General features: G+C 31.2%; 1 protein-coding gene across 1 annotated transcript in view; it reads right to left on the bottom strand.

Annotated features, from left to right (window-relative positions):
• Positions 1-1649: 1649 nt before the first annotated feature.
• LOC106471652 (calcium-transporting ATPase sarcoplasmic/endoplasmic reticulum type-like) overlaps positions 1650-11897 on the bottom strand; it is a gene marked incomplete at its 5' end in the record, with an annotated part of 35818 nt that continues 25570 nt past the window's right edge. The window contains 2 exons of the mRNA XM_013932266.2: positions 1650-3811; positions 11478-11537. Coding sequence (XP_013787720.2) covers positions 3542-3811; positions 11478-11537 — 330 coding nt within the window. The remainder of the gene's footprint in view (positions 3812-11477; positions 11538-11897) is intronic.

Genomic DNA, 11897 nt, shown 5'->3' with positions numbered 1-11897 from the left:
CCTTAGTTGTTCCTCGAATCCTCTCGTTTCTAACCCTATCAAGCCTCGTAACTCCACAAATCCATCTCAACATTTTCATCTCGCCTACCTCTAATTTCTTCTCTTGAGCCTTTTTGATGGACCAGGCTTCCTCTCCGTACATCATCGCAGGTCTCACAACGGTTTTATAGACCTTTCCTTTCACCCTTGCGCTGATCTTATTGTCGCATAGCACTCCCGACGCATTTTTCCAATTTCTCCATCCCGACTGGATTCTATGGCTTATTTCAGAGTCGAGTGTACCTTTGATGCCACATAGGACCCAAGATACTTAAAGGTGTTTACCCTTTTAAGTTTCTAGTTTCTGGTATTAGACATTTTGTATCTCACGTTTGTTAATGTAAAACCATTGATTACGTTATAGTTTCCGATATATGCTCTGCTCTTTTATCAACTAATGTACGGCTTTTCCCTCAATACACAAGATCGGACATTCTGCACAATTAGCAACAAGTCTTGATTTGGTAACAATCCTTAGGTCAGATATGTTCATATTAGCTTTTGGGACTTTGTGTCTCTGGTTTATATGAATGTGAAATAATAATAGTATCATATTGTTACGCTACCGTTCGTTAGTTAATTTTCCGTATAATTTCTTTCCGAAGAAACTTTAACGATACAAGTCCTTTCTTAAATAAAACTGGTTTATTCTTTCTGAATACAACTTTGCAATACACTTAATTTCCACAGTCACGCTATAACAAACGCTATAATTCACAACGAACGACTCACGCGCTCGACCCAACTGTCCTTATCTATCTCTGTCTGCAATTCAATTACATCGTTGCCGTCACTTCTTGGCGGTCTTATATATACAAGAATACCGCAAATCTAGTAAACACTCGAGGATTCACGAACCTTCGAGAATATGACGTGTTACTAGCGTCACGTGACCTCCGCTGTTGTAACAATATATAAAATGATTTCGACAAATAGACGTTGCACAAATTAATGAACCACGGTATCTCTATCATCTTCGTGAAACAAAAATTCTCAAACACATTCCTTATCAGTTGATAGAGGACTTTGTATTTACATTTATTAATTAGCCAATGAGGTATGGTGGTGAAGTAATCCTAAGTGTTAGATTGTTTTTGAAAGATTAATTTTGGTCTTAAGATTTTAATAGGACACATTTTTCTAATTCTTTGATGAAAAGTGCCATCAACGTTGACAATGTAGAAGTCTTCGTAAATAACGCATAACTAAGTAGAATACAAGTTATGTCTGTATTATAAACGCTAGCTACTTGTGGCCGTGCGTGGCCACGTGATTCGCTTACTCGAACCGTGAATCATTGTTCATGGTGCGTGTCCTGTTGTCGCAAAATTGCGTTTTGTACATTAGAGCTGTGGGTGCTTCAAAAATAATGGTCATACTGCCCAATTTGGTCAGACAATAATAGCCTAAGAGTTGACAGTGGGCGCTGTTTACTAGTAGCTTTCCCTCTAGTCAATCAGTTTAAAATGTATCTTACGTTTTAAGTTCCTTAGTAGTTTGTATGGTATAAGTGACGAACAAGTACTTATTTAGAAAACAAATATTTGAATCATATATTATGTTCTAAAAGGTCCTAGGAACGGTATCACAAACAATTACACACGGGGAAATTTTCAAAGTCAAATATCTTTATTTCTACTGTACAATATTTCAATTTACAAAACTTCTCGACATACATTTGGTATATCTTATGATAAAACCTCAAGGTTGGATACACACATTTGAACTTTTTATTCTACAGAGAAATACATTGGCTTGGTATAAATGTTACTATTGAAAGAAATTGAAAACTAAATGAAAACATTCCGTAAAGTCACTCATTTCTAAGTATATTTTCAACTTGCTACATCTTGTGACAACCATTACATTAAGGAATAAAAAAATGAAAGCTTCTATTACTTTGATAACAAGTATTAAAGATGTATTTTGTAAATAAATTAATGTTCTGACCTATGGATGCATGTAATAACAAGAATACAACTACAACTTTGGTGACAAAATACTGGAAGACGAAACTTATCTAGTATCTGATGCTTAAATAACATAAAAAGCATGTTATTCCAACGTTAAAAGAAATCTGAACCTAAATATCCAATAATATTTATCTAGCTACCATCGATAAAAACGTGTCTTGCAAAATCTGAATTTCTCGATCAATAATAATGGAAAACAGAAACTAAAGAACCTTATTAACCAGACTATACTCATCTGTGAAAAACAAAAAAGGTAACTGTGTTAATAAAAACATAATTCCCATGGAGCATAAATAAGTAATCAGTATCACAAGAACGAACCTAATGAACCGTACATATACCAAAGGTAGTTTCTATAATTTAGGTAACTGTGTTAATAAAAACATAATTCCATGGAGTATAAATAAGTAATCAGTATCACAAGAACGAACCTAATGAACCGTACATATACCAAAGGTAGTTTCTATAATTTAGGGAACTGCAACAACTAAATAAACAACAATTCATTATATGGTTGTTTGTCGAAAGCTCTTAATTGAACCGTACATATACCAAAGGTAGTTTCTATAATTTAGGGAACTGCAACAACTAAATAAACAACAATTCATTATATGGTTGTTTGTCGAAAGCTCTTTAATGTAGAAAAAAAGTTTAATAAAAGATTACTTCCAGTCATCCTCGAGAATTTACAAAGTTATTTATGAGGTGCAGAGTTAAAATGTCTCCTCTCTTCTTGCTGTCTGCTGAATACGTTTGCTGGGCCGAAGTCGCTGGAACGGCTACATAATATTTTTTGCAAAATAATTTTCTCTGGTATTTTAATATGAAAGACAAATTGACAGGAGAAGTCAATAAATTGACCTGGTGTTTCGGTGGAAAAAACGTAAAGTATTTTTAGTAAAAGGAGATGGAAGGTTGGTAAGATTGCTCGGAAAATATTTGTTTTATAATAACATGATTGATGCTAAAATAACAAAAACGGATATTCATTCTCATAAACAACAGAAGTAAGAGTCGGTAAAACTGAGATACAGATAATTTTTCGAATTATTTTCAGAGAGAATAACTTGTTCGCAATGATCGTTTGAAGTTAATGTCAATAGAATTGAATTCTAAACTAGTTTGTTTTTCATAAAATGGCGTTCACAGCGATTGAAAAATTGGTTGATTGTCTTACGTGTAACTATAGGTTTATTGTGTAAGAATTTTTTAACACATTCTTACAATGTTGGATATCTAGTTTCAAGATAGTCGGGTAAGTGGTACAGGTGGTTCTAGGTAAATCAGCCACAAAAACCTTAACATAATTTTAAACCATGATTATTTGTTGGGAAGTTCTTCAATAGTATTGGTTGTGAAAAGAATGGGATTTGACTACTTTATATTTTGTGGTTTGACGTCATTTTTGAAAGTATTGGGTGATTATTTCAGATAAAGTAATATAGTATCGGGTACTTTTATTAAATATATTTTAGTTGCGAAAACAAAAATTGTGATATTACCTATATAGTTAACTATTATGGTTATATTCACGTAATTCTAAATATATAAAACATTAAAGATAGTGAGAAAAGCAAACGGTAAACATCACACGGGGAAAAGGGAAAACATGGAAAAGGACCACCAGAGTTTGCAGCGCATCCAATATAGAAAAACGACAAACTAAATAACTTATAAAGCCCAGCTGAAGACACCGGCCGGGTAATACAGCCTTGCCACTTTCCTAGCCAGTAAGCGTAGAACCTCTGCATACCTGAAGTACCAGCCTTACTGTTTTTTCTTGATCTCGGTTGATGAAACTGGAACAGTTTTAACACAGAATGTTAGCACAAATTGAACTAAATAAGAAACAGCTTTAGCCACATAAAGCTTGAGAAGAGTTTCAAATGAATTACCCACCAACGTCAAATTATTAATTATAATTTTCAGCTAGAGGTTTGAGGCATGATGTGGTAAAATCTGTAAGCCTCGACCATATTACTCGAAGCTTATGAAAATAGTTCTTAACTACTATTAAAAGAACTTTGTTTACCTGCAAAATGATGGGTTCTAACTTATTCACTTATTATTTCACTAACCAAGACATCGAGGTGTACAGGATATATATTGTGTTGTGTTTAATAAGTAAAAGTTAACTGTACACAAGAATAGTACAATTATAATCACGGATGATATTATAGCTTCAAAGATATGAGAAATGATATCGGAAAATTCTGATGTCTTTAAAAGAGAGAATGAAAAAGAAACATAACTGTTACACATTGCTTAATTATTTCTAACAAGTTTAATGACAGAGGGCTTATCAACTGGAAGATAAATAGAACAGAAAAAAAAAATGAAAATGACGGACAAGTTAGAAAAAAAGAATCGCAGCTGAAAATTATTGGCAAAGCAAGAAATTAGTGGACTAGAAAACGAGTAGCCCTATTTATATTAAAAGAAGCCCAGAATAACATTATCAGACCAAAACCTAGAAAATGTGAAAAGATTTTAATATCAAATTCATGGTGTCTATGCTTAGAGTCCGGTATAAAAATGGAGAACTCTTTTATGATCAGTTAATAAACACATTAGTTGATTCTCCATATAAATAACGAATTATAAAATATTTCAATTAAAACTTACAAATCTAATACCAGATAGAATTATGTATAAAAACATGTTATATTAGATAGATGGGGAATAAGTTAATAATGAAATGTGACAATAAAGCAGACAGACATCTTCCAGAGACTTACTATGAAGTAACCTTGGGCTGTGCAGGAGTGATATGGTGAATTTCACCTCATCTTTTTAACAGTACATGACCTCGTAAAGTACAGTCTGTTGTCCAACATATGGACCCCGTGACACTTCTCTGTATGAGAGTCAGTATCAAAACTGTTCCTTGACATTGCAGTCTCTCACAGAAACAAGAAAATGGTTGCACCAATGTTCAAAACTTCGTACTAAAACCTTATTTACAGTTAAAACTTGTGTACATGAAAATGGTTGCACCAGTGTTCAAAACTTCGTACTAAAACCTTATTTACAGTTAAAACTTGTGTACATAAAAATGGTTGCATCAATGTTCAAAACTTCGTACTAAAACCTTATTTACAGTTAAAACTTGTGTACATAAAAATGGTTGCATCAATGTTCAAAACTTCGTACTAAAACCTTATTTACAGTTAAAACTTGTATACATGAAAATGGTTGCACCAGTGTTCAAAACTTCGTACCTGTTTAGAAAATCTTTTCCCATACTATAAAAGCTGTAACTTTTAATGAAATAAGATGGATGTTTTCTAGCCATGTACACAAGTTTTAACTGTAAATAAGGTTTTAGTATTTAAATCAACATTTAACAATTAAATACTAAAACCTACTTTACCGTTAACACTTTTGTACATGAGAATGATCGCACCAGTGATCGAAACGTCGTACCCGATTGTAAAAGCTGTAACTTGTAATAAAATAATACTCATAATCAGTAAGTAAACTCCAAACAATAGTATTGTCAATAATCTTAGTATCGGAAGATATCTACAAAACTGGTGTATATCAGAATGGAATTCACAAGGTCCTAGCTATACCTAAGCACTTGAGAACAAATACTGTAAGAATGAAAGTGAAAAAAGTCACGAAACTTTGTTGTGTAAGAGCAAAATCAAGAGTCTTGAATAAAAGGAACTGTGAAAGATACCACACATGTAATGTTTGAAGCACAGAATTTAGCATTGACATGTAATCATCCTACAATGTGAAAACATTAAGGGAAGGTAAATAGGGAACTATCTTAACAGTTCACTCAGGAATTAGAATTCACATAAAACCATTCCACAGTAAGTGTGAAAACAATATGGTAAGATAATAAGGAACTGTTCAAAACTTTAGAACAGATAAATAACTTATCAAATCAAGTAAAAAAATAGAATAGTTTAGATAACAAAAACTACATCTAAATAAAATTCACACAATTAAGTTTTTTTGTTTTTTTTAAATAGCAAGATAATTATTAAAGCTGGGAAAAGGCCTAGCTCAAAATAACCCCAATGAATTCTAAACACATTGTTCAAAACCTAATAGTTGAAGGAAAAAAAACTATAGTAGTGCCAGTACAGTAAATAATTAGTACCATGGTACATAAAGGAGTATTTCAATTTTGGAAAATAACAAGGATAATCCACATTTACATGAAAAAATAACAACAATATTATGGTTGACTCAAGAGAAAGAAAGGGGAAACAGCCATAAGACATATTTCCATAAAGTGTTACACAAAAAGGACAGAATAGATCATACAGCCTGGATAAAACAACTGGGGAAAGACTTGTTTCAGTATGAATGCCTTAAGGTGCTCAGTAAAAGACAGAATGAAAACATATCAAGTATTGAAGACAGGCAGATAACTGTCTGACACAGAGAATACTAATGACTAATAATCCAAACCTCAAAGTTAGGGATAAAAAGGTGCCAAACAAAATCCACAAACAGCTCGTTGTTAAGCACAAGCATACACAATGAGCTATCTGTGCTCTGCCCACTCAGGTTTCTAACGCATTGTAAGTCCACAGACATACAGCTGTGCTACTGGAAGGCATATAAAAAATAACAAAAAAGAGAAAGGGAAACAAAATCAATGTAAAGAACAAACTCTAGTCAAAAATATAAATTAATCTTCATTAAGCAAGTAATACACAAAAATATAAACTAGTAAAGCATGTACAATCTACCAATAGTACAAAGAAAATGCATGAGCCCAGAATTCCAATGACCTCAGAATGAAGAAAAGTAGCTCACTGCCAAAGATTTATACAAGTCACTTTCAACAATTAAACATCAGATGATAAAAATCACTTAAAAGCAAGCTAAATGTATGAACATTAACTGTGTGTCAATTTGATGACAAGGAACCCACTTTGAGACTAATAATGGTTGGAAACGGCTTGGATGGGTAATGAAGAAAAACTTTAATACAAGTTTAACATAACAGCAAATGTACAACATTTCTACAAAGTTTTGTCATCATCAGTACCTGATCAGTACCATCATTACCCATTCAAGCCATCTTCAACCATTATTAACTGTTTTTGTGAACAAGTCCATTGACAAAATTTACTACAAAAATGATTATACTGAAAAAAACTTATAAAAGCAGTAATTTACAAAATTGACCTTGACAAAATTTACTACAAAAATGATTATACTGAAAAAACTTATAAAAGCAGTAATTTACAACTAAGTGTGTTGTAAAAGCAGTAATTTACAACTAAGTGTGTTGTAAAAGCAGTAATTTACAACTAACTGTGTTGTAAAAGCAGTAATTTACAACTAAGTGTGTTGTAAAAGCAGTAATTTACAACTAACTGTGTTGTAAAAGCAGTAATTTACAACTAACTGTGTTGCTGTGACAAACAGTTTTCAAGAACTCATAAAATTATTAAAAAAAAATCTTCCCCACGACTAGTATCATATATCAGATGTGCTAAACCTAAGCATATAATGGCCACCAATCTATTGAATTTAACAAAATTAAGTCTTATACATGATAGAAAAAATTTACCAGTATGTGAAAAAAGTAATTAAAATATATCATTTACGTAAGGAATTTATCAAATCAATTAATAAACATTCTAAATAAATAAAATTTTGAAACTTAAAAATCTATACTATGCTTTTCTTCCTCTGAGACATCATCTTACATTGTTAATCTACCACTCCTACTAATGATTTTTGCTAATATTTTAAAGCTTAATGATAAACTGGTACTAGCTTAGTATGTTAATTCATTTTATTATTTTGTCCAAAGAATAACATCTAGCCATAAGAAACAATGACCGTATCATGCAGGAAGAAATAATTACATTTTTTCGAAAACGTGTTTGTTTGTTAAGCAAAAAGCTACACAATAGGCTATCTGTGCTGTGATCATCATGAGTACTGAAACCTGGCTTTTAGTATTATAAGCCTTTAGACCTACTGCTGAGCCACTATGGGGAATTGTAAAAAGTGATTAGTAGAAGAAAACAGTGTAACTGCATCTGATGAAGTCATCAGGATAGAATAATTGGTTACTACTTGGAGAAAAATCCATGTAAAACTCTTCTCAAACAATCAATTACACATCTATAAAATTACAATAGCACAAATAGAATTTTAAAAACAAATTGAAGAAAATGTTTTTAATGATTACATAGCTGTGCAAAAACACTAGAAAAGGTTTTTTAATTTAACATAGATAAAACTATTACAAACATAAACTAGAAAAGTAGTAAAGAATCATTACATTATAAAAATAAGCCAACTAATACAAATTAGTTTCTTCCAAAAAAGTTTGCCCACAACTCAAACTTCATTACAAATCATAAATTTGTGCAACAAATATTGCTTTCCTTCAAAATTACTACAAAATATAATACAAATTATATACAGAATTTTTACTTGAATTAATATTTTAGATCACAAATCATTTAAAATCTAGTACTACAAGACATAAAACAACAAACAACTAAAATAAAAGTTTTTTATTAACCTCAAGCACAATTTTAATAAATCACTAAACGTCCCACTTTAATGAGGACAGTACTACTGATATATTTATATAAGTCTATTTTCAATACGAACTCAAAGAAATCTGATCCAAACAAAAAGAATGGAAAAGTTACTGAAAATTACTACAGAAACATATATATTGATGGTTATTACTAATCTGTGTAATATAAAACTTTAGAAAAATAAGCTGAAAGAATAAAGTATATGGAGCTTTTAAGACTTCACAGAAATATACATATATAAACCATATACAATAATGCATTTAAACCATACTGATTCTAAAAATCCTGTTATACCTCATGTTAATAATTTTAAATAATACATACTACATTAGAATAAGAAATATTGTTAAATCAAAAGTAAAGTTCCAAAAGTATACATACTTTTAAATTTAAATGTATAATAATAACCACATAGAAATATTTGAAGTTTTTGATTGACAAACTTTCTTGCATGGCTTTAGCTGTGTCATGTACACTTGCATAAGTGTACAAAATATATATGTGTGTGTGTGAACATAAATACTTTGTATACATTTAAAGGTTATTATTTCTTAGGATGTTTAAAACAATAACTGTTAACAGGGTGAAATATACTATATTTGAATACTGGTGAAATTATCCAAGAGCCTAGTTTATTAATCTACAAGATCGTTAATTTCACGACAGCATGCTGCTCTCCCATAAAGTTTCAGCATGCACTAAATGTCCTATAAATCTATTTTTCCCATTTGTAGTTTGTATAGTGTGAATTAAATTTTCAATAAATTTGGAAGTTTAGTTTCATGTGCATAAAAAAATAAAACCAACCATATGAGAAGGATCACTAATCTATTCACAAGAAGTTGTTTTTCTTACATTTAATAAATGTAATTCATATTATTTACAAGCAAATTCATTTATGTGTATCAGTTTGCCAAAACTGCAACTCTGAATTTCAACTTAAAGAATAACAATGTTTACAGACCTTGTATTTTTCCTTCTTTATTCTATTAAAAGTGTCAGGGTATGAAAATGACCAATTATTCTATCATCATCATAATACTTCAATTTACTTTTAAGTATACATAAAACGTTAGTGAATATATCTAGCAGAGTAAAGACCTCATTGAATTTGCTTACATTTTCCCCAATAGTTTTCACTGTAAGATGACTAAGCATGACGAGCATAATATTAGACTACAAATATATTGAAATTCTTTAAATACACCTATATGTACATGTGGGGTTAAGAGGTCAAAGTGTGCATGCCATAACCATTTATAAAGTGCCATTCAACATGATATTATGTATTTGATGTCAGAGTTATCAATTATTCATTTTTCCCTATTGCAGATGTAGCAACAGTTTCAGTTGAAGAGAGTAAATACCAAATACAATAAACAGGTATACAGATAAAACTGAAAATAGCTATTTTGGACGTTCTAGAGATTATGCAAATGCAATAAGTAAACTTTATGATGGACAAAAGTATTTTCATTTTTCAACGTGCTCCGACTTGCCAAGTTCTTAGTCAGACTGATACGTGAATATCAACATGTGCTCCGACTTGTCAAGTTCTTAGTCAGACTGATACATGAATATCAACATGTGCTCCGACTTGTCAAGTTCTTAGTCAGACTAATATGTGAATATCAACATGTGCTCCGACTTAGCAAGTTCTTAGTCAGACTGATACGTGAATATCAACATGTGCTCCGACTTATCAAGTTCTTAGTCAGACTGATACGTGAATATCAACATGTGCTACAACTTGTCAAGTTCTTAGTCAGACTGATGCCAGAAATTCACCGACATATCTTAAGTACAAGTACATTTGTAACACACCTGATTTTTTGTGTACAACAGACTTGTATATCTGACTAAAAGCTTGCCACATTTTGTGTAGATACATGCAGTAAATTTGGAATTACAGTCCACATTTCTTCTCCAATAAGCAGTTGGTCTGATGGACTGACTTTGTGCATGTCTGGTTAAAGTGAAAATTTTTTTGAATTTGTTTACATTTTCCCTTATAGTTTCACTGTAAAATGACCAACGTGCTATTAAACTACAAGTAGTATGAACTTCTTTTCTGGTTCATTCTTGATAGCAAACTTTAACTCCAAATACATCAAATGGCTTTAAAGAAAAATTACACACCAATATAAAAAATGATAAAAATAATGTCATAACTATTTTGTGAAAGCAGCAATAGCAACTATTTGTACAATAATCTATAAACTTCTACTTTAGCAATCATTACAATAGGGAAAAAATCTACATAATATTTGTGTTTGTTTGTAATTAAGCACAAAGCTACATCATGGGCTATCTGTGATCTGTCCACCACGAGTATCGAAACCAGGATTCTAGCGTTGTAAGTCCGCAGACATACCGCTGTGCCACTGTGGGGTTTACATAATATAGTTTCAATTATTAAACAACGGAATAAAAAACATTTAATGTTTCACTGTAAAATACCAAGGTATAACTCAAAATTCTAAATATTGTGTGTGTGTGTATATACTTCAAAAACTTTTAAGGTCAACTAGGGCCCCCTTATTTTTAGTAATACCTTTTCAAGCTTAATACTACAACTTAAATAACAACAATTATGCAGACATGACTATATCTATAGAAAGTGTAGTGAAGACAAATACAGTACACTCAAGTTTGGGTAAACATTACGAAATGTAAGTTATAAGCAAAGAAGCAAAAAGTTTATATACAGCAGCCATTCACAAGGAAACAAACTATAAGGAAAAATTCAGCTATAAATCCAAGTTATTCAGAACTATCAACCATCCAAGAAAGATAAGCAAAGTTTAAGTGACAAACACAAACTATGTTTTATATATTAAGACACAGAAACATAATACCTAAATGAAATGTGTTGCAGAGTAAAACACATGCAGCTGGTAAAAGTAAAACACAACAAGAGTTACAATACCTGTCTGGAAGTTAGCTTCTTGTTCTCTTTAACTTCTACACTCAACAAACAAAATGGTCTCTATTTTGATGAAGAGATTAATCATCACAACCATTTAATTAATAGTATTTTAGTGGCATGATTATCACAACTCTTCAAACTTTATTTCATGCTGTTATCTGCAAACATTACTACTCAAGAAAAACAGAAAAGTGCATTTTACTAGCAATTTCTGAAGTTTAATGCTTGTGTGGCCTACCTGTACACAATTGTATTATAATTTGTGTAAAGTTCCTATAAGTTTTGCTGCTTTATAGTTATAATGGTCACATTCATACCTAGCACAAGTGTACTGTTAAAGCTTATACTTTCTTTTTTGTATAAAATGTAGTGTTTGACCATTATAAATAAGCTTTAGAAAAAAACTCAAACAAACAAAAA

This window comes from Limulus polyphemus, unplaced genomic scaffold (genome assembly GCF_000517525.1).
Source record: "Limulus polyphemus unplaced genomic scaffold, Limulus_polyphemus-2.1.2 Scaffold4762, whole genome shotgun sequence".
Taxonomy (NCBI): domain Eukaryota; kingdom Metazoa; phylum Arthropoda; class Merostomata; order Xiphosura; family Limulidae; genus Limulus; species Limulus polyphemus.
Note: the sequence above shows the minus strand (reverse complement) of the source record. Positions and strands in the feature narration are given on the sequence as shown.